The 23,989-nt window shown below is 43.7% G+C and overlaps 1 protein-coding gene across 4 annotated transcripts in view; it reads left to right on the forward strand.

Moving 5' to 3' along the window:
• The window catches only part of oclnb (occludin b), a 41,740-nt gene extending 26,697 nt beyond the window's left edge, over positions 1 to 15,043 (forward strand). For all 4 annotated transcript variants that reach the window (XM_088377378.1, XM_088377377.1, XM_088377380.1 and 1 more), the window contains 4 exons: positions 1,629 to 1,730; positions 1,898 to 2,069; positions 14,340 to 14,381; positions 14,496 to 15,043. In XM_088377378.1, the coding sequence (XP_088233504.1) occupies positions 1,629 to 1,730; positions 1,898 to 2,069; positions 14,340 to 14,381; positions 14,496 to 14,594 (415 nt within the window). In that variant the 3' untranslated portion in view covers positions 14,595 to 15,043. The remainder of the gene's footprint in view (positions 1 to 1,628; positions 1,731 to 1,897; positions 2,070 to 14,339; positions 14,382 to 14,495) is intronic.
• The last annotated feature ends 8,946 nt before the right edge of the window (positions 15,044 to 23,989 follow it).

The following is a 23,989-nucleotide window of genomic DNA, read 5'->3' on the forward strand; positions in this document are numbered from 1 at the left end:
TTGTTGGAGGTACCAAACCCCACTAGTTTCATATGCGCCTTCACCGAACCCCTCGTTAGTGAATTTTTTTTTTTTTTTAATTCAAGACATAGATGTTTTTTACTAATGCACAAAATGAGCTGTGCATGAACATCACCTTGTTCAAAGAACAAAACCAACACAATGCATGAACTCGCAACAAATTACATACTGGCAAATCAGAAGCTACACGATAAAACAGGTTTGTTCGGACCTCCTCAGTGGGGGCTCTGTCGAACCCCTGAGACCGACTCACCGAACCCCTAGGGTTCGATCGAACCCAGGTTAAGAACCACTGGTGTAGACGCTGGGCATGCCATCTGATGCAGAGGAGTCTGCGGAGGCAACTCAGGTGGAGATGGTCGGGCATTGCTGTAGACCGTCCAGGTCTCGCTAGCGTAGAGAAGGGTGGTTGGAACCACTGCAGGGTAGACCTTGAACTTGGTGAACCGATCGAGTTCCCTTCGCTCCCACACGTTCTCACGGAGTCACCCGAAAGCAGCGCTGGCCTTAGCGATCCTGTTGTTGACCTCAACGTCGATGTTCACCGCTCGTGAGAGGGTACTGCCTAGATAGGTGAAGTTGTCCACTGCCTGTCGCTTCTGCCCTTTGGCTTTGAGCCTATGAGGCTCCTGGTACTGCTTTCCTGGGGCAGGCTGGTATACTACTTCAGTCTTTTTGGTAATGATTGTGAGACCGAAGTTACAGCCAAATTTCTCCACGATCTTCCATAAGCCGTCCCTGCTGACTGTATCGAAGGCCTATGTTAAGTCGACAAAAGTCATGTAGAGGTCGCAGTGTTGCTCTTGTCATTTTTCCTGGAGTTAGTGCGCAGCAAATATCATGTCCGCTGTCCCACGACTGGCACGGAAGCCGCACTGGCTTTCTGGAAGGTGTCCTTGTTCTAGGTGTTGCAGGAGATGGTTGAGCAGAACTCGAACCAAGAGCTTCCCGGCTACAGACAGGAGGAAGATACCTCTGTGGTTGTCACAAGACTGGCGGTTACCCTTCCTCTTGTAGATGCAGACGACACTGGCATCCCTGAACTGTTGTGGGACCTTTTCCTCAAGCCACAAAGACCGGAATAGCAAAGTCAGTTTCTGTATCATAGCAGGGCCTCCTGCCTTGTACTCTTAAGCAGGGATAGTGTCGGATCCTGGTGCTTTTTGTGTGTTTTGAGTGTCCTCCTGGGTGTTTTGGGGGGGTGGGGGGGGGGGCAGACCTCAGTACCAGGCCTCTCACCCAGCAGGCCTACAGTTAGTGGTGGGGTCAGGTTTGTCCTTTGTGATGTCATGTCTTTTTGTTTCTTTGATGCTTTTTGTGTGTGTTTTTTTTTGGGGGGGGGGGCGCTCTGTGGCAGACCTCAGTATCAGGCCTCTCACCCAGCAGGCCTACAGTTAGTGGTGGGGTGATGTTTGTCCTTTGTGATGTCATGTCTCTTTGTTTCTTTGGTGAATTGTCTCAAGCCATCGTTGTTGGCAGACAGTCATGGAATAAAGACGTGTTCCTCTCTTCTGCCACAATGGGGCCATAGTTTGGACACCCAAGTACAATCATCTATCTCTTAATGGGATGGAAAAGCCAAATATACATGTGAATTTTCTTTGCAGGAATTCCGATATCTCCAGCACCATGGATGGCCTAAAGCCCAGACTGAACGATTATGACACTGGTCCAGATTCAGGAGATGACTTTGAGGAGAACTTTAGCCAGTTAGTACATGGACAATATTTGGATTTTTTTTTTCTATTAATATGACTGAAGGCTTCTTTGAGAACTTCAGTCATTATACTGATTGCAGGCGGCCTATTCCTGGTATTTCTGGAGCATACTTTCCATGTACTAAAAATATGTGCATATAACTTCCTTCCCTCTGTAGACTGTTTCCTTCTATTGTGGATGAGGAGGAGCGTCTGAACTACAAACACGAATTTGAGCAGGATTACCATGAGTACAAAAGAATTCAAGTTGAGCTGGACAATATAAACCAGAAACTTGCTCATTTGGATCGAGAACTGGACAAACATCTAGATGGCAGCCCTCAGTTTCTGGTAAGGCTACTCCAGCCCATCTCAAAGTCTGGCTCCTGGGCTAATTTTATCTGGACCCTGCTCTAATTTTACATGGATTACGTCAGCTATCATCTTTGAAAAAATATACTTTATACATCCACTTTCTTTTTATCTTTAATTTGTATTAGAATTACCATATTTCTAGACAAATAGAAGATGACAGCTGGCATAACATGTTTAAAACAATACAGTACAGTACAGTACAGTACAGTACAGTACAGTGCAATACAATACGGTAATCTCTCATTTATTGCGGATAATTGGTAACAAGACCACCCCGCAATATGTGAAAATCCGTGAAGTAATGTCACCCTTTCACAGACATTGTTTGTTAGAGATTCGCCCACTCCAACTTATTTTGCAAGAACCACACGGGAGACAAATAAGTCCTTTTAGACACCTGCAGGTGGAGAGTCCATTCGTCGCTGTGCGTACAGCGATGTTCGAATGGAGGTCTAAACTCTCCCAACTGCAAGGACATATTTATTAAGAGAGAAACAGAGTGGGGGGAAGAGTAGGCTGAATAGGAAAACCCTTGTGCTCTAGTCAAAACATATCAGGGGGTGTTTTACGACCTTGTGTAGGATGGGACAGCTATCTTATTTATTACCGGTTGCATTCCAACATAATCATACGATAAGGATAATCTGAAAAACCCTAACATTGTTTGTGTATCAATCAGTGTACATTAAACCATATAATTAAATACTGTATTTTTCAGACTATAAGTCGCGGGTTTTTTCATAGTTTGGGGGGGGCGACTGAGGAGCGACTTGTATGTGAATTTCTTCGCAAATTTTCAAAATTAAAAAAAAAAAGGTAAAACCGCGATAAACGAACGACGATGTAGCACGCGATTATTGTCATTTGAATTTCAAGTGACGTCAGCGGCGGTTGTTTACATAAAGGACAAAGATTCCATCACGGGATGACGAAGGGCCCCACGTACTACCGGCATCATTAGCGGCTTTGTTTGTAAGTGACACGGAGGACGAAAAGTTTGAAGGATTTAATGATCTGGAGTGACACAGAAGGTTTGAAAAACTATTATGGCTTTTACGTACGCCCGGTCTTACTTTACGGAGCTCTCTTTCACCTCCGTGGATGGAAGTCAGGGGCCGGCACTCGGCCGGGTGGCTGTCCGGGGACGGTGGATGGGGCTCGGACGTGGCTTTTACGCACACCCGGTCCTACTCTACGGAGCTCTCTTTCACCTCCGTGGATGGAAGTCCGGGGCCGGCGCTCGGCCCGGTGGCTGTCCGGGGACGGTGGATGGGGCTCGGACATGGCTTTTACGTACGCCCGGTCCTATTCTATGGAGCTCTCTTCCACCTCCGTGGCTGGAAGTGCCACCTCCGGGGATGGAAGTCCACGCCGCCACACGCCTGGAAGTTTGTTTTGTTAAATAAAGAGCCGTTTACCAAATCCACGTCTTTCCTTGTACTTTGTTAACGCTACAATGTAGTTATATACTAGATCTGTGGAATAACGACGATGCTGACGTCAGGGCGCACGCGCGGCATTGTTGACAAAGGACGAGGAATTTGATCCATGGATTTAATGATTTGGAGTGACACAGATGGTTTGACAATATTATTGCTTATATAATAGTTATTTGATATGTAATTTATATATCGTTATATGGCCGTGTGGAATATTTTGAAGTGCAAGCGCCGTCTGCTGCGCGCACCCGGCCGGAATTGTTGACATAAAGGACAATCGATGGATTTAATGATTTGGAGTGACACAGATGGTTTGATAACATTATTGCTTATATAATAGTTATTTGATATATAATTTATATATCGTTATATGGGCGTGTGGAATATTTTGAAGTGCAACCGCCGTCAGCGGCGCGCATTTATGTTGACATAAAAGACGATCGATGGATTTAATAAATTGGAGTGACACGGATGGTTTTATAAACGTGTTATTTATGCAATAGTTATTTGAATAACTCTGAATGTTACGTCAGGCCCGTTCTCAGCTCTTCGTTTGTGTTTATGTCCCGTTAGCATACCTATTGTTTAGCCTGTTGTTGCTCGTTCATGTCTGTTATTGGTGTTGGGTTTTGTCGAATAAATTTCCCCCAAAATGTGACTTAGACTCCGAGCGACTTATATATGTTTTTTTTCACGTTATTGTGCATTTTATGGCTAATGGAACCGATATTCCGGAGCGACTTTTAGTCTGATAAATACGGTATGTTATTACATTAAATAATAGTTTCAAACATGTAAATACTACATTAATACGTAGTATAAAGGTGTCAGGTTCAAAGTACTAACTGAATATCTGTATAAAAGAAAAGGATCAGCAGACAAAGACAAGTGAGGCAGAATATTGAGTTTTTCTTGCGAGGAGTGCGTTCAGATTGCTTTCTACAATCTCACTACACTAAATATCTGTTTACACTCTCGCTCTTTTTATTTGGAACACCCTACCCACAGTGTGAGACGATTAGCCCCTAAGGGTGGGGAGAAGCGCGTGGGCTTCGTCTCGTAAGAAAAGAAACAAAAGTAATGCACAAAGTGTTGCGTGCAGATATGGCTATATCAGCAAAACAGTTTAAGCAATCAATAACTTTCTTGGATTCCGAGAGATAAAAAGAGAAAGTGACGTTCTTTAAGGAAGATCAGAAGGTTCATGACGCATCGTTTGACGTGTTGTTTTCACGATCTGTTCTGGTGGACCTCATTTTTCTGCTGATATGTCAGCAGTATCTTGTTTGACACAACCGTCATCTCGCCCCTGACCCAGCCGTAATCCTTCTGTTATGTTGCACAAGATAAGAATAAGCAAGGCAAAGCAGCAAGCATACTGAGCAGTAACATTATGAATAAGTACTCATTAGAGAACGCATGATAACATATATACACACATATATATATATATATATATATATATATATATATATATATATATATATATACAATTTTTCTAACAAAAGGACATACAGAAAATAATGTATAAATAATCTAAATATGATACCTGTGTGTGTGTGTGTGTGTGTGTGTGTGCGCGTGTGTGTGTGTGTGTGTGTGTGTGTGTGTGTGTGTGTGTGTGTGCGCGTGTGTGTGTGACATGTATATGTTTTTAGAACTCTTTTATTATTATTGTAACAACTTTTTTATAACAAGGTACAAGTGTACATACTGTAAATATGTTTTTAGAACTCTTTTATTATAATTTTTTTTATAACAAGGTACAATACTGAAAATGTTTTTAGGTCTCTTATTATAACAACTTTTTTTATAAAAAGTGTATGTACTGCAATGGTGTGGACACTCCCTGCCGTCTGCTGGCGTATGGGCAACTTTTGTGCCATAATTCCTCAATTTAGAAGGTTTATTTTGAATTTGTGAATGTTTTTGGGGGGGGATCTGCGATGTACTGAAGCCGCAATAATCTAACCGCGATGTTGCGAGGGATTACTGTAACAATACAATATAAATAATACAGTTTGAATGACAATACAATACAAATAACAATATGAATAACTATACAATACAAATGATACGAATAGCAATACAATACAAATAACTATACAAATACATACATACGTATAACAATACATATAATAATACAAATAGAAATAATTCTAATTACAATACAAATACAAATCACAATATAAATACAAATTACAATATACGTAATTACAAATTGCAACTAAAACTACAAATACAATTTTATATCGTGCATTGGTGCTACCGGTGTATTCGGCCATCCGCAGACGAGGGGAGGGGGTGGTACCGGTGTGTTCGGCCATCTGCGGACGGGGGGGCGAGGGCGGGGCAATGACATACCAGCTCTGCCGAACCTCTGAAGCCGACTCACCGAACCCCTGGGGTTCGATCGAACCCAGGTTCAGAAACACTGGGTTAATTAAAGGCTATAGCATAGAAATTTGTTTTTACTGACTGTAAACTTTTAGTACTAGACATAGGAGTACCAGAAAACAAAATATTACAATAATTAAGTACATAGTTTTTCTATCACTGAATCGGACACCAAATGTAACATTATTAAGCTCATGTTGACACGGTGGGTCCTCGCTGAGAGATAAGAACTAAACCAAGACAGTGCTGACCCCAAAATACCAACGTATGTTTCAAGACTATCTAATAATATTTTTTGATCGACAGTGTCAAAGGCAGCACTGAGATCGAGTAAGAAGAGTACTGATGGAGTGTTGGAGTCAATAGCTAAGAGGAGCTCATCAGTGTTGTACGAAGTGTTGGAGTCCATAGCTAAGAGGAGATCATTAGTCACTTTAGCAAGGGTTGTCTCAGTAGAGTGGTCAGCCAGGCAGAAAAGGTTCAAATCAATTGTTAGCAACCATATAATCATTAGGTTGTTGTGATATGACTTTTTCAAGAATTTTTGCAATGCACAGGGGATTTGAAACTGGCCTATAATTACTGAGACATTCTGGGTCAAGGTTTGGTCGCTTAATTAGTGGTTGAATAATAGCTTAGAGGCTGTTTGCGCACTTCCAGAGGAGATTGACCAATTAATTATATTTAAGTAAGGTCCTAGAATCTGAAATAGTTTGCCAGGAAGCGGGTCTTTTTTGCTGCACTAACCAGTTTTGTAAGACTTTCAAGAGACACGTTTTGAAAATGGGAAAGGGTTGTCACATGATTGTCACATGATTGTCAGCCGTATTTATATTAACTTCGGTAATCGTAGGTCTTGACTGTGGTTTTGGAACTGTCTCTGCAGTAAAAAAATTCATGAAATTGTCGGCTGAGTGTGGGGAGCAGTCGGAGGTCGACTGCTGTTGCTTTAGCTTAGACACAGTATAAAATAAGTATTTAGGGTTGTTGAGACCGATAATTCAAGAGAAATAACTAAAATTACTAAAACGAGCGATTCTTTGTATTTCAGCAGACTGTCACACCATGCCTGACGGAAGACCTCAAATTTTATTTTCACGGCATTTGCGCTCATGCTTCCGAAGTACCGTATTTGCCGGTGTATAGGTCAACTCGGTGTATAAGTCGACCCCCTAAAATTCGACGGAAATTTACGATTTTATGATATATCCTTTGTATAAGTCGAGCTCAATTGTTGCATTATATTAAACTTCAAAATTCAATCAGAAATATGCGAAATGTATTGACGAAATGTGTTCAAATTCCGGGAGGCCGTGCGCATGCGCAGTGGCCGGAAATAACTCCAGCCGAGCGGATCGGCTGTTTATAAGCACCGCGGAGGAGACCGCGGAGCCTCATTCGACTTCCAGCGGCCGGCGAGCTCGCGCACGCCGCCCGGCACCAACGGGAGGCCGGAAATAGCTCCAAGCCGAGCGGATCGGCTGTTTATAAGCACCGCGGAGGAGATCGCGGAGCCTCATTCGACTTCCAGCGGCCGGCGAGCTCGCGCACCCGCCCGGCACATCCGGGAGGCCGTGCGCACGCGCCAAGTGGCCGAAAATAGCCCCCGCCGAGCGGATCGGCTGTTTATAAGCACCGCGGAGGAGATCGCGGAGCTTCATTCGACTTCCAGCGGCCGGCGAGCTCGCGCACCCGCCCGGCACATCCGGGAGGCCGTGCGCACGCGCCAAGTGGCCGAAAATAGCCCCCGCCGAGCGGATCGGCTGCTTATAAGCACCGCGGAGGAGATCGCGGAGCTTCATTCGACTTCCAACGGCCGGCGAGCTCGCGCACCCGCCCGGCACATCCGGGAGGCCGTGCGCACGCGCCAAGTGGCCGAAAATAGCCCCCGCCGAGCGGATCGGCTGTTTATAAGCACCACGGAGGAGATCGCGGAGCCTCATTCGACTTCCAGCGGCCGGCGAGCTCGCACACCCGCCCGGCACATCCGGGAGGCCGTGCGCACGCGCCAAGTGGCCGAAAATAGCCCCCGCCGAGCGGATCGGCTGTTTATAAGCACCGCGGAGGAGATCGCGGAGCTTCATTCGACTTCCAGCGGCCGGCGAGCTCGCGCACCCGCCCGGCACATCCGGGAGCCCGTGCGCACGCGCCAAGTGGCCGAAAATAGCCCCCGCCGAGCGGATCGGCTGCTTATAAGCACCGCGGAGGAGATCGCGGAGCTTCATTCGACTTCCAACGGCCGGCGAGCTCGCGCACCCGCCCGGCACATCCGGGAGGCCGTGCGCACGCGCCAAGTGGCCGAAAATAGCCCCCGCCGAGCGGATCGGCTGTTTATAAGCACCACGGAGGAGATCGCGGAGCCTCATTCGACTTCCAGCGGCCGGCGAGCTCGCACACCCGCCCGGCACATCCGGGAGGCCGTGCGCACGCGCCAAGTGGCCGAAAATAGCCCCCGCCGAGCGGATCGGCTGTTTATAAGCACCCCGGAGGAGATCGCGGAGCCTCATTCGACTTCCAGCGGCAGGCGAGCTCGCGCACCCGCCCGGCACATCCGGGAGGCCGTGCGCACGCGCCAAGTGGCCGAAAATAGCCCCCGCCGAGCGGATCGGCTGTTTATAAGCATCGCGGAGGAGATCGCGGAGCCTCATTCGACTTCCAGCGGGCCATGCACTCGCGCACGCCGCCCGGGTTCAACGCACAATGAGATGCATGAGAAATGGCCTTGGTTACCATCACATTTGAAGCGATGAATACGAAGTTAAATTTTATAACTCGGTGTATAAGTCGAGGTCGATTTTTTTCGGTCGATTTTGGATCGAAAAAGGTCGACCAATACACCGGCACATACGGTAATTGTTTGTGTGCGAGTTTCATCCGTGTACTACGGAGTCATTATTAATAATTGATAATAATTAGTAATAATTATATATTATCTGTGTGGGTCACCAAGTCAGCCATGAATTCTGAAAATTCGTCTAAAAAGCCAGAGTTGGCGCTGGGTGGACAGTCGATAACTACAAGATAAAACGACAGTAAGGCTGTGGATCGGATGACGAGAACTTCAAATGTTTTAAATGCCTTCAAGCGAGGGCTAAATCTGAGATCAGAATCGGAAATGAGGGCTACACCCCCACCCTTCTTACGAGGACGCGCAACATGAAAGCTTGCAAAGTTTGGAGGCGAGGCCTCATTAAGCCGCAACAATTCATTAGGTTTTAACCAGGTCTCACAAAGACCAATCACATTAAGATTATGGTCTCTTATGAGGTCATTAACTAGTAGCGCTTTTGTGGAGAGTGATCTCATATTAATAAAACAGAGTTTGAATCTAAAAGGTTGATGAGATTTCTTACCCATGAGAGAATTTTTAGGTTAAATTTGAGTGAGAATGCGTTGTCCAAGTCCCACATTACATTTGAAATGATTATTGACTGAGCATGCGTGAGGACTCGGGCGCACCTGGCTGCCACTTCTCGCTGCGCCGACTTCGTCAGATTTCTACCTCGATCTCAAACCGGATTACCCGCCGAAATACCGAGGTTACAGTTTCAAGAACCTCGGCGTGATCTGTGTCTGCTGTGTGCTGGCTGGACTTGTTGGTGCCGTGAGGCTTGGCGTGGGAGCCATCGACGCGACCTGGACGAGGTGGGCTCCTTGGTGGCCCTGCATCGCCGGCCGGCGCTGCCGCGGCTTCCTGCCCCCAGGCCTTTGCCCGGCGCGCCGCCGTCAAGGACGATGTCGTTGCCGCTCGCACTACTCACCATCTAACTTTCGGCTGCGGCTAACGCTCCCACTCATCTCCAGGATCCGCCACTTCCCCACGTTCGTCATGGTACTACTCCATTACACGCCCGCCGAACTTCGCCGACTCGTTCCCGCACTCCCTCCTTCCAGGGAGTTGGTTAGCACACTCCGAGATCTTGCCCTTCTACGCCAATCCCCCTACATCCACTGCGGATCTCGCCGAAAATTCATTTACACCTCAAATACTGAAAAATGTATTCCAACAATTTGGACTGACCGCAGCTCACACAACAGCTTCCACACCTTCCACACTTCCTCCTTACGTCATCACACCAACCCACGTCATCAGAACTCGTCCTTTGCGAACCTTTTCAACCTCCTGACATTCGCAATCACCTCTCCAACAGCCTTAAAAAAAAAGCCCTTGAAAATCGCCCTCTTCATCACGTCGGGGCGGGGGCGGGGCAATGACATACCAGCTCTGCTAAACCCCTGAAGCCGACTCACTGAACCCAAGTTAAGAACCACTGTTCTAGGGACTTCCTGGATTTCCTCAACTGCTCCGGCTTCACTCAACACATTACTTTCCCTACCCACAAGCATGGACACACCCTAGACCTGGTCTGCAGCACTGGCCTCCACATCCACAACATTTCTAGCTTCGACCTCACCACCTCGCTATCTTATTTGACATTGACACCCCCACCCTCGAACCTAAACAAAACCGCACAATCATCTTTCGCAACCTTAAGTCCATCTGCTTAGACACTCTCTCCACCTGCATATCAAAAACCCTTTCCGCCCCCCCCCCCCCCCCCGGAAAACCCAACGCCCACGGACCTTGTCAACTCCTAAAACAATATTATGTCTACCTCCTTCAACACAGTGCCTCCTCTGAAAACCAAAACTCACTCTGCACCCTGGTTCAACCCGGAACTCCATAAACTTAAACAACTTAGACAGCTAGAACGACTATGCAAGAAAACCGGTCTCACAGTCCATGCCCTCGCCTACAAAGACCTTATGCATTACTACAAATCAGCCCTCAACAAAGCCCGCTCATCTTACTACTCTGGTATCATCCACTCTGGTTCTTCAAACCCACGTTCCCTGTTTTCGACCATAAACAAACTCCTCAAACCTCACGACAATACTTCATCATCATTCACCCCAGAGAAATGCGACACTCTTTAGTCATTTTTCAACTCAAAAATAGAAAACATCTACCACCAGCTCTTATCCTCCCCCTCTAGTACCTCACAACCTGAATCGACATTCTTTTCATCATCCGTCCCCTGGCTATCAACTTTTTCCCCCATAATTTCTGCTGACCTCTCCCAAATACTCTCCACCATGAAATCCTCTAACTCCCCCCTGGACCCCATGCCATCCCAATTAGGTAAAGACTGCCTCACCCCCATTGCCTCACGCATCAATTCCTCCCTCACCTCTGGCACAGTCCCCTCACCCCTTAAGCGTGCAGCCATCACTCCTCTCCTCAAAAAACCCGGCCTTGACCCTGAGGACCCCAACAACTACAGACCCATCTCTAATCTCACATTTCTATCAAAACTACTGGAAAGAGCCATCACATCTCAACTCAAGACCCACCTCCTTTCAACTAACCTGTATGAACCAATCCAATCTGGTTTCCGTACACACCACAGCACTGAAACGGCCCTACTTAAAGTCACTAACAAGCCACTGCTTTCCTCTGACTCTGGTTCTCTCACTATCCTTTTCCTCCTTGACCTCAGTGCTTCCTTCGACACAGTAAACTATTCCATTCTTCTCAACCGCCTCGAATCCATCGGCATCACCAACACTGCCCTCTCCTGGTTCAAATCCTACCTGTCTGACAGATTTCACTACATCACCATTGACCAACACAAATCCTGTTGCACATGGAGTCCCTCAAGGATCAGTTCTGGGCCCCATTCTTTTCACTCTGTACATGCTTCCATAGGACACATCATCCGCTGCCATGGTTTCAATTTCCACTGTTACGCTGATGATACTCAACTCTACTTCTCCACCAAAACTATCTCCCCTGCCAGTCTCTCCACTCTCACTCGCTGCCTCACAGACATTAAAGACTGGATAACTCAAAACTTTCTCAAACTAAACAGTAACAAAACAGAATTTATCATCTTTGGTCCTAAATCCAGACTCCCCACCTACCACAACTTCACACTCTGGATTGATGGCCACTCTGTCACTCCCTCCCCTCGAGTCAGAAATCTTGGACTTTATATGGATCCCACACACTCCTTCAAACCACATATCAACCACGTCACCAAAGCATCCTTATGCCATCTACGTAACATTGCACGCCTACGTCCCTTTCTTTCCACCCCTGCAGCAGAGACATTAGTTCATGCATTTATTACCTCCAGACTGGATTACTGCAACAGCATCCTGTACGGTCTCCCCTCAACTGTCCTTCACAAACTGCAATATGTTCAAAACTCTGCTGCCCGACTGCTCACCCGCTCACCCAGCAGACAGCACATCACCCCTGTCCTCCATCATCTTCACTGGCTCCCCATAAAACAGCGCATACCTTTCAAGATTCTTGTCACCACATATAAGGCCCAAAACAACCTTGCCCCCACCTACCTATCTGAACTCTTGCACCGCTATACCCCCACCCGCCGACTCCGCTCTGCTGACACCAATTGCTCACCCCCTTTACCTCGACCAAATACCGGACCATTGGGGATAGAGCCTTTGCCATTGCTGCCCCCACTCTGTGGAACTCTCTCCCCCTGACCATCCGTAATGCTAACTCCCTGCACTCCTTCGAACACCATCTCAAGACCCACTTCTTCAACTCTGCATATAACCCCTAACTCGTAGTGTGTGTGTGTGTGTGTGTGTGTGTGTGTGTGTGTGTGTGTGTGTGTGTGTGTGTGTGTGTGTGTGTGTGTGTGTGCGTGTGAATTTTCTCCGTAAAACGGCTTTGAGTATTTAGAAAAGCACTATATAAAACCGATCCATTATTATTATTATTATTATATTATTAACGCAACGAGAGGAGACAATCGTAGAAATTTGATAGTTAATTTTCAGCACATGCGTTATTGGGAGCAAGCACCATATCATCAATGAGACCAGTCAGGGAGGAGTGACTAGACTTGTCTACTACCTCAGCAGAAAGTGTGGCAAATCACGACACTCTAGTCTACACAAACAGCTATGTGCATTATGTGACTCTAGCCTAGCACTAGTTAACTTTAACTTTGCAGACTCCAAACCATTCTAACAGGTGGCCTAGCCACCTGTGACCCTGCCTGCTCTACTGTGGACTGTTATGAACAGCTCAAACAGTAATCTATGTTTCTAGAAAGAGTGATGGCGCCTTCATGGTTAGGGTGAAGGCTGTCCATCCTCAGCAGGTCTGGGCAGCCCCAGAAAGAGGAACAGTTATCGACATACTACAATCCTTAAATTTCGCAGAAACCAGCCATCTACCGGTTAAGCAAGAATAATCTGCTAAACCTCTCATCGTTGCCTCTTGCAGCCAAAGGGCCAGAGATAATTACTCGATGCCGACTCATCTTTCTGGCGAGACTGCAAGCCCTCGCTATGTTTCTTTGTGATCTCTGATTGCCTATCCTAGTATCAATGGAGCCGACGTGTATCACTATGTTTGAATAACAAGTGTCGGTGCTTTGCTGTTGACTAGGCCTTTTGCGAGTCAGCTTCCTAAGGTTAGCTTCAATGTCAGGTGCTCTGGCTTCAGGAACACACATTACCGTGCCTGGACTTTTAAGCGTGATGTTGCAGTTAATGTCCGGTGAACGACAGTAGACAAATAGTCACGGAGCCCCGCTGAATTGCAAGCAGTGACGTGGTCGAAACTGGCAAGGATTGATGGTTTGCAGCTTACAAAGATAAAGATAGTAGACTCCCAATAGTAAAGTAAAAAGTTAGGACGCGAGTGAGGGGAAGTACAAAAACAGAATGTAGAATGTTGTCTCTCTGGCGTTGCTGTGACGCACCCGGCCACACTCCACAGTGGACATGTTTTGAAAAAGAAAATTGGATGCCGTTGTCTGTGTCCAATGATAATTACTATTAAAAAGCAGAAATATGGGCCTTACATTCTGTGGTGAGATAAAGTCAGTAAAATATCGACTCATGGCAAGAAACAGCCTCAGTATTTTTCTCAAATTTATATGGACAGTTGACTTAGAAGAGGGTTGGGTGTAGTCAATTTCTTTGTTACTTCAGAAGATCAACATTTTGAGGCCTTATTAACTCAAGAATAAATAAATAATATATTAGGAAATGAATTTATCCTAAATATTAGAAGTACATTTGCGAATTTAAAAATTCAGTAGTAGAATGCATTGCTGTGTGAAAGGTACAAGCTGGTAAATGTCAAATCTAATTATGTTTACTCTCTCCTTAGCTGCTGAAAAAAGCAGCTTGATTGCACAACATGATAATAAAATAATACACCCATAAATGCAGCTGCTGCACAATATAAATATAAATATAGCTACAGTACCTGTGTATGAAGAAAATTATGTTGGTTAGTCCTTGCTAATATACGGAACCGTAGTGAATTGGCAATTTCATCGTGCACATGATTGTATGATGGTCAAACCTTTAATTCTTTTTTGTTATTTAAATTCTTTTTTTTTGTTTTCATTTACAGGATGCCATGGAACAGTACACCAGACTAAAAAACTTAAAGAAAGTAAGTCATTAAAAATGCCATTGGTTTTTTTTGTTTGTAATATGATATTGTTTCAGTTTTTTTGTTTGTAATTTGATATTGTTTCACTTTTGTTTTTTCATTCCTTTCCTTCAGTCCCCTGATTACCTGATCAATAGGAAGCGGTGCAAGTATCTCAGGTCCAAGCTGTCCCACATCAAAAGGATGATCAGTGATTATGATCATCGACCTTGAATCTCAAGTTGGCATCCCAGTGAATGATGCAAACCTGCAGTGTCTCGCAACCGATTTTCAAATTTTTCAAGACTCATCACAAGTGGATACAAAAAATAATATACTTTTCGGAGTCAAGGTAGCAGGGATTTGTGTGGCTTTTCTTGATTATGGATTTTTTTTAAATTGAACTATGAAAAAAAATTGAGAATAGGATGTCAATTTTTTACAAGTACTGTAAATATAAATATCTGATTTAATTTCAAGCAATATTTAATGAATACCGCTTTTTATTTTTAAAGCAATTTAAAAACACTTTCTTAAAAGCAAAGGTGACATGCCATCTACTCTATTAATTACAGCATTTAAAATCATTCATCTCTTGTAAACAATATTTAGTTTACAATTGTACATGTTTTTAATAGTTTTTAGTATAAGTGAAATAAAATGTTTCTCTAGATTCTGTTGAATTGTTTGTCAACTTGGATTTTTAAATCATATTGCCGAATTCAGCTTTCATTTCCTCAGAAAATTAAGTTAAAACGATTAACTAAACGCACACATAGAAAACAAATTATGATAATCAAATGTGGAATACTAGCACGACACACATTAAGAATGTACCATCATTTCTTTTGGGAAAGATTTAGGGAGTTGGTTTTCTTAACCGATTTTCTTTGCCCTGTGGCTTCACCCATGAAAAAAAAAAAAGTTTTACAATTGTGCATATTTGTAATGAGAACAACCCACATCCAAAACAACTCACCCCCAAGTTGAAGAAACCAAGCAGCGTTTGTTAGTACAGCACGGCCACAGCATGTCCCCTCAACTGATCCAGGAAGTTAAACAAAGACCCTGGCAGCGAGTATGTACTCAGGAAGACCCTGGTGGAACCTTCCAGAACCGGAACCTTTGTTGCGTGTTTGTGAACAAGAACCACACAAACTACCAGGGTAAATGGGGAAATTTCTGAGTAGTGTCCTGTGGTCTGAAAGCCCCTTACGTGTGACCTGCTATTGGAGTAAGCTGTTCAGAAAATTAATGGATGGATGGATTAGTGCAGTGGTTCTTAACCTTGTTGGAGGTACTGAACCCCACCAGTTTCATATGTGCATTCACCGAACCCCTCTTTAGTGAAAAATAAAATTATTTTTTTTAAATTCAAGACATCGATGTTTATTACTGGTGCACAAAATAAGCCGTGCATGAACATCCCCTTGTTCAAATAACAAAATCAACACAATGCATGAACTCACAACAAATTACAAACTGGGAAATCAGAATTTACACAATAAATTAGGTTTGTTCGGACGTCCTCAATGGAGGCTCTGCCGAACCCCTGAGACCGACTCACCGAACCCCTAGGGTTCGATCGAACCCAGGTTAAGAACCACTGGATTAGTGTGTGCGCGCAAGTGTGTGTGTGTGTGTGTGTGTGTGTGTGTGTGTGTGTGTGTGTGTGTGTGTGTGTGTGTGCGCACACGCGGGGTTTGGCTCCTTTTGTTCCAAGCAAAGTGATAGGTGGTGGGTAGGGGGGATAAAAATTGTAACAGGAACTCTATAAAAAATGTCAACCTGTGACAATTTGTGCTCCCCTCCCATTTTGAGAACGGTGAGTCCTGGACATCGACTGGCTTTTTTTCTGTCTTCCTGGGGGTCTGTTCAGGTTGTGTGGCAAATTTGAACAGATTCCCTCATTCCTAGGCCAAATTAGAAGGGGGGAACACATCCTCACGGGGTGCCCCGTGAGAATATGTTCCCCCCTGCCCCCATTTAAAATGGTGTATATGTAAATAAATGATTTGTGCCCTGATAACTTTACAATATTGGATACTAAATAAATAAATAAACAAATAGATAATTTTGTTTTCCTTCTTTTGGATATGCCCCCCCCCTCCCATTTTGAGAACGGTGAGTCCTGGACTCCAACTGCCTCTTTTTCTGACTTCCTGGGGGTCTGTTCAGGTAGTGTGGCAAATTTGAAGAGGTTTCCTCATTCCTAGGCAAAATTACAGGGGGGGAACACATCCTCACGGCGGCCCCGTGAGGATATGTCCCCCCCCCACATTTTGAGAACGGTGAGTCCTGGACTCCAACTGGCTTTTTTTCTGTCTTCCCGGGGGTCTGTTCATTTAGTGTGGCAAATTTGAACAGGTTGCCTGATTTCTAGCCCAAATTACAGAGGGGGAACAGATCCTCACAGCAGCTCCGTGAGGAAATGTTCCCCCCCCCCTCATTTTGAGAATGGTGAGTCCTGGACTCCAACTGGCTTTTTTTTCTGGCTTCCTGGGGGTCTGTTCAGGTAGTGTGGCAAATTTGAACAGGTTCCCTCATTCCTAGGCCAAATTACAGGGGGGAACACATCCTCACGGTGGCCCCGTGAGGATGTGTTCCCCCCATTCGAAACGGTGTATGTGTGTTTAATTAATGAGGTGCACTTCGATTTACATGTTTGAAAAACTAAACCAATAAATATTTTAGGAGGGGGTTACAAATGTTCTTTTTAATTGTTGTATGACTGAGTACTCATAGTGAAGAAATTATTGAATGCATTGTGCAGTTCGAACTTAATAATAACGGAGAAGAAAAAATAAATAAATGATTTGTGCAGTGATACCTTTATTACTGCACTTTATCAATTTCGTTGTCCTCATTTTGGTCAAACAACTTTGTTTCTTAATCATATAACATACATCAAAAATAATAACTTTAAACTTTATTAAGAAATGAAAAAAAGCAAAATCTTCTTCAAGCAAGCTTAAAATATTTAGCATTCAATCTCTGTACATGTTGTACACAAAAAAGAGCCTTCGGTTGGAGGCTCCCCGACACATACAAGATGGAACCACCTGCAACACTTGTCCCACTGAATCTGGTAAACAAAGAAAAAAGCAAGATTATACAATGCACCACATGCATTTTAAAATATTACACGTTAGGAAGTTAAAAACATCAAAATGCGTACTGTTGAAAACATAGAACAACAGACAATAATTTACAATGAATGTGTAATTCAATATATTTCTTAATCATCACATGCATTAGTTAACAAGACCTGACATAATTACCCATCTGTTGTCTGTCATGTGTAGCTTCCCCACAAAAAAGCATAAGTTAGATAAATCATCTGTGAAAACAAAGACAGAAGGAATGCAATAGTACTTCCCTGATAATTTATCAAATATTTACTCAATAGATCTACAGTTACTTGAAAAAAAACATTAGCTTGAGTTGCACTCAACAAATTCAACAATTTCCTTCATAGTGCGGTGTGTTATATATATTGCCATCCATCCATCCATCCATCCATCCATCCATCCATCCATCCATCCATCCATCCATCCATCCATCCATCCATCCATCCATCCATCCATCTTCTTCCGCTTATCCGGGTCAGGTTGTGCTGGGCGGCAGCTTTAGGATTTAATTTTACATAGTTTTGAGATGCCCTACTTTGTGAACAATTATTGGACCTTGAGTCTAAAATCCATCGGTCCGTCCATCCATCCATCCATCCATCCATCCATCCATCCATCCATCCATCCATCCATCCATCCATCCATCCATCCATCCATCCATCCATCCATCCATCTTCCGCTTATCCGGGGGGTCAGGTCGCATTCAAATATATATTGCATTCAACATTTTATGAGTCAATTATTTGTCTTATAGAGTAATTACTCTAAAACTTAAGTTTCTGACGTTCGTGTAGAAATTAGCAGGTTCTGCAATGTGGATTTTTGGTGCGTCTCTGGATCTAATTTGCTTGATTTCTGTACGTACGATGTGTATCTTACCCTCAATGTTGTAAAAAGAAGCTTTCCTTCTCATAACATACTTCTCCTTTTTCGTAATACCATTTGGGTATTCACGTTTTGTTTTGTAGGCAATAATTTGTTGGTAAATAGTTGGGTCCATTGTGCGGCAGCGTATTGTTGTCAGGAAAGAAATGGCAAAATGACATTAAGTGCGCATGGTGGGATAAAATGGGTGCTTCGGTGACAAGTTTGAATTCAAGACAATATTGTTTGACCAAAAGAAGGAAAACAAAATTATCTATTTGTTTATTTATTTATTTAGTATCCAATACTGTAAAGTTATCAGTGCACATATCATTTACCGTAATTTTCGGACTATAAGTCGCGTTTTTTTCATAGTTTGGGTGGGAGGGCGACTTATACTCAGGAGCGACTTATATATGTTTTTTTTCACAAATTTTTACTTGATCATTAACACATCACTTACTTACACTTACTTTTATATCTTTATTTTGAACATATTCAAAACAAAAAATAGAAAAAAAATCAAATAAAGCAATTAACACTTTAAAGCGCCATATCCAAGTCCACTGTCTGCTGTATGCACACTTGCTCCATTTTTTCTCCTCTTATATTTATTATGTTATTTGTTTATTTATTATTTATTCATCACTCTTTATTCATTGTTTGTTCCTTCTTGGTTTTTTGTTGTTGTTGTTTACTTGTATGCATATTGTGTACTATGTCTTGTCACCGTGGGATAGTGGGAACGTAATTTCGATCTCTTTGTGTGTCTTGGCATATGAAGAAGTTGACACTAAAGCAGACTTTGACTTTGATGAAACAACCAAATAAACAAAACCAAAAACTACATCTGAAAAAAATATATATTTTCAGACGAAACTGGATGAGGGCGCTCTAAATTGGAAGGGCTTAAGAAAAATGGCACCAAAAAGAAACTCATATTTTGCACGTAACAAACTTCAAGTTGTAAAATATGCAGCCGAAAACAGTAATCGAGCAGCAGAAAGAAAGTTTGGAGAACCGTGATGTACCAAGGGATTACTATTTCAAGTGACGTCAGTGGCACGGCGCGGCGCGGCGGTTGTTTACATAAAGGACAAACGTACCTAAGGACTGCCGGCATCATTAGCGGGTTTGTTTCGAAGTGACACGGAGGACGCAGAGATTGAAGGAATTAAGGATTTAGAGCAAACCTGGGCAAATTACGGCCCGCGGGCCACATCCGGCCCTTTGAGCGTCGCTGTCCGGCCCGCATGAGGCCAATCGTAATTTAAAAAAAATAAAATAAAAATTGTGTCGTGCGTACAATACAGCTGTTTCGCTTTTATTTTGAAAGGTGTCGCACTTCCGTGTAGCGTACGTGTATGTGAGCTGTGCGTGAAGGTGAACAGTGCGAAGTAATGCTGCCCGAGAAACGTGTGCTGACCTTCAGAAAAGAAAAGTTGACAAGGAGCGCCGTGTTTTTAACAAGACATGGACTGCCAAGTATTTCTTTACAGAAATGAAAGGTAAAGCCATGTGCCTGATTTGTGGTACACAGGTCGCTGTGTTTAAAGAATATAATTTGAGTCGCCACTACACGACCAAGCATGAGAAAAAATACATCTGTCTGATAAACAGGGCGCATCAGAGGCTGATGCATTCCGAGCAAAACTGCAAGCCCAACAAGGACTTTTTATCAAACTTCACACCCAGAGATGGAGCGGCTTTGTCATTTGAGGAAAAGTTAGTTAAAAAAGTTAAGAATAAATTGTACTGATTAATAATTGTTTTATTATTTGACCTTTACTCCACAATTTCACATAGCTTAATATAAATATAAACAGAATAATTGTATTCTTCTAATTACCAGTACCAACTATTTAAAATAAATAATTTAGTGCATTTTACAATGGAAGAAAATTGAGCAGGTTTAAGTTATCGTAGGTGTGGCCCTCTGACACAACTCCGATTTTTCATGTGGCCCCTTGTAAAAATTAATTGGCCACCCCTGTTTTAGAGTGACATAGAAGGGTTGAAAAACTATTATGGCTTTTACGGACGCCCGGTCCTACTCTACTGAGCTGTCCGCGGACGGTACATGGGGCTCGGACATGGCTTTTACGCACGCCCGGTCCTATTGTATGGAGCTCTCTTCTACATCGGTGGCTGGAAGTCCACGCCACCACACGCTTGGAAGTTTGTTTTGTTAAATAAAGAGCCGTTTACTAAACCCACATCTTTCCTTGTACTTTGTTAACGCTACAATATAGTTATATAGTAGATCTGTGGAATAACGACGAGGCTGACGTCAGGACGCACGCGCGGCGTTGTTGACAAAGGACGAGGAATTTGATCGATGGATTTAATGATTTAAAGTGCACAGATGGTTTGATAATATTGCTTATATAATAGTTATTTGAAATATAATTTATATATCGTTATAAGGGCCTGTGGAATATTTTGAAGTGCAAGCGCCGTCAGCCGCGCGCACCCATTGTTGATAAAGAATGATCGGTGGATTTAATGAATTGGAGTGACACCGATGGTTTTATAAACGTGTTATTTATGTAATAGTTCTCTTTAATAACTCTATATGTTACGTCAGGCCCATTCTCAGCTCTTCGTTTGTGTTTGTCACGTTAGCATACCTATCGTTTAGCCTGTTGTTGCTATCGTATTGAACGATCGATGGATTTAATGAATTGGAGTGACACAGATGGTTTTATAAACATGTTATTTATGTAATAGTTGTCTTTAATAACTCTATATGTTACGTCAGGCCCGTTCTCAGATCTTTGTTTGTGTTTGTCACGTTAGCATACCTATCGTTTAGCCTGTTGTTGCTATCGTTTAGTCTGTTGTTGCTCGTTCATGACTTTTTTGTCGGATTTTGTCGAATAAATTGCCCCCCAAAATGCGACTTATACTCCGGAGCGACTTATATGTTTTTTTTTCACTTTTTGGGGCATTTTATGGCTGGTGCGATTTATACTCCAGAGCGATTTATAGTCTGAAAATTACGGTATTTACATATACACCGTTTTAAATGGGGGAGGGGAACATATTCTCACGGGGCACCCCGTGAGGATGTGTTCCCCCCCTGTAACTTGGGCTACAAATGAGGCAACATGTTCAAATTTGCCACACTACCTGAACAGACCCCCAGGAAGATAAAAAATAAAAAAATAAAAAATCTGCTTCTACCTTGGCCCAGGGTCTGCTGGACATATCATGTGGATGTAGTGTCTCTTTCTGTTGTTTTGGGTCCACTGACCTGCAGATGTCGTATTTCGAGATGAACGTCTTGATATCCTCGTTCATCCCCAGGCAATATAGACACTCTCACTCTCCTCAAACATCCCTCCACTCCCAGGTGTGAGGGGTGAATTCTGTGTGTCATGTCTACCCTGAGAGCACCTGGTATCACAGTTCTTTCTCCCTGGAACACTATGCCATCCTGCAAACTCGGTTCATCTTGGAAGTTGTGAAAGTGCCGTATGTCATTTGGTAAGTCCTTTTTCCTCATAGGCCACCCCAGTATTCTGTTTGCCACACTCTGTAGTTTTGTGTCCTCTTTGGTTGCAGCCCTGATGGCGTTCAGCCTCTCTGCTGAAATGGGTAGGTACGTAGCTAATCGTGTTCACTTTTGTTCAGAAAAAAATATGTAGGTCTTACCTTAAAACTTTTTTCGACAGTTTCGGCAGCAACTTCCGCCTTCGTCAGGGAGTGTCACATGATGGTGTGTGTCATGTCTTTTTCAGCTGTCGTTACCATGAGGGCATGACCCACCTGTCAGATTTGACATGTGGGTCACGTCCCTTGCTGTCTTCTCGCCGCTCCAAATTGCTGGTCCAGGTGTGTGAGAGCATGAATGCTCCCTCATCTCTGTTCATTGTGGATTGTCCATGTTTTCTGATTTCTATAGCCTCCATAATCCAGCGGTGGTGTCGGTTTTCTTCTGTGCGGATGACTCTGTCCCAGTTCATGATGTGGTTTTCCCTTTTACAATGATCTGTTATGGCTGATTTGTGGGTCTCTTGCAGTGCCTTTTCCTTTGTTGCTCTTGTATGTATTTTTCCCGTCTCCTTCTCACATTCCTTTTGGTGTTCTTTTTACCTTGTCCTGAAGCTCCTTCCTGTTTCTCTGATGTATGTTTTATCGTATGATTGAGAGGGTATTTCATATACAGCGGAGCCTCGGTTTTCAAACGGCTCAGTTCTCAAACAAATCGGTATTCGAATAAAAAATGTGAGATTTTTTTGCTTCGGATGTCGGACGAAATTCGGTTGTCGAACGTCGCAAGATGAGCCGAGAGGACCCGCATGCCAACTGACTCCGTTCGTTATTACATTCTCGTTACTCTGAGAATTGCATCAACTCTAATCATGCCTCCAAAGGAAGCAAGTGGGAGCAGTAAAGCCATCCTAAAACACAAAGACGCTCCTAAAGCAATGCGACAGTGAGCGCCCGGCGCGCTGCGGTTGCGCGATCAGACCAAATTAAGCTGCCTTTGGCTGAGGTCCACTTGAATTTTTGGAAAGTCCATTAGGACTTTAAAAATGTTTTCTAAATTATAGCAACCGCTCTGTCACAATAATGCGACCAGCGCGTTGCAGTTGCGCTACTGTTGCACTACTGTTGCGCGATTGGACAAAATTTTGCTCCCCGCGCACTGAGGTCCACTTAAATTTTGGAAAGTACGTACATCAGGGCTTTAAAAATATTTTCTAAATTTCAGCGACGGCTCTGTCACAATAATGTGACCAGCGCGGTGACGTTGCGCGGTCGGTGACGCGCTATAGTTGCGCGTTCGCCGGTGCGTTGCAGTTGCGCGATCGGACAAAAATGCACAAATGAAAAAATGCTTAAAAAAAGCGTTTTTTGGGGGGGTTTTTTGTTGCTTGGAACGAATTAGTTTTTTTCCATTATTTGTAATGGGAAAAACATGATTCGGAATTCGAACGATTCACTTCTCCAACAGCCTTCTGGAACGGATTGTGATTGAAAACCGAGGCTCCACTGTATTACATTGTACTTTTTGTTTTGTTCTAATTCGTCCTTGGGGTGTACTAATAACTGCCTCATTTTTTTGTGGTTTGACCGGTGTGTTGATATGGTATTTGCGCATGGCTCTCTGTATTTTTTCTGTGACTCCTCTGATGTACGGTAGCGTCACCATTCCTCTGTTCTCCGTCTCGTTGGTGGGTTTCTTCTTCTTCTTTGATTCAGTTTCTTTTTTCTTGACTTGTGCTGCTCCTTTATTGGCCATTGTGGATATTGACATGTTTTCAGTGCTTGTTGAATGTGCTTCTCTTCTGTTGTTCTGTCTTCTGGGTCCGTGATTATTGTTGCGCGTTCATATAGTGTTCTGATGACTGACATTTGTGTGCTGTGGGGTGTTCTGATGTCCATAATAAATATTGATCGGTGTGGGTGGGTTTCCTGTCGATTTTTGTTTTTATGTCCCCGCTGTCTGTGTGCTGTATTTTGATGTCTAAAAATTCGATGGTGTTGTCTGTTTCTTCTTCGTGGGGGAATTATATGTTTCTGGTGGTGTCTATTGTGTTGAGGTGATCTGTGAGCTGCTGCGTATGACCGGTTGTTATTTTTTCTAGGATGTTGTCTACGTATCTTTTCCACAGCGTGGGCCTG

This window comes from Syngnathus floridae, chromosome 5 (assembly GCF_059516105.1).
Source record: "Syngnathus floridae isolate MCC-2025c chromosome 5, RoL_Sflo_1.0, whole genome shotgun sequence".
Classification (NCBI taxonomy): domain Eukaryota; kingdom Metazoa; phylum Chordata; class Actinopteri; order Syngnathiformes; family Syngnathidae; genus Syngnathus; species Syngnathus floridae.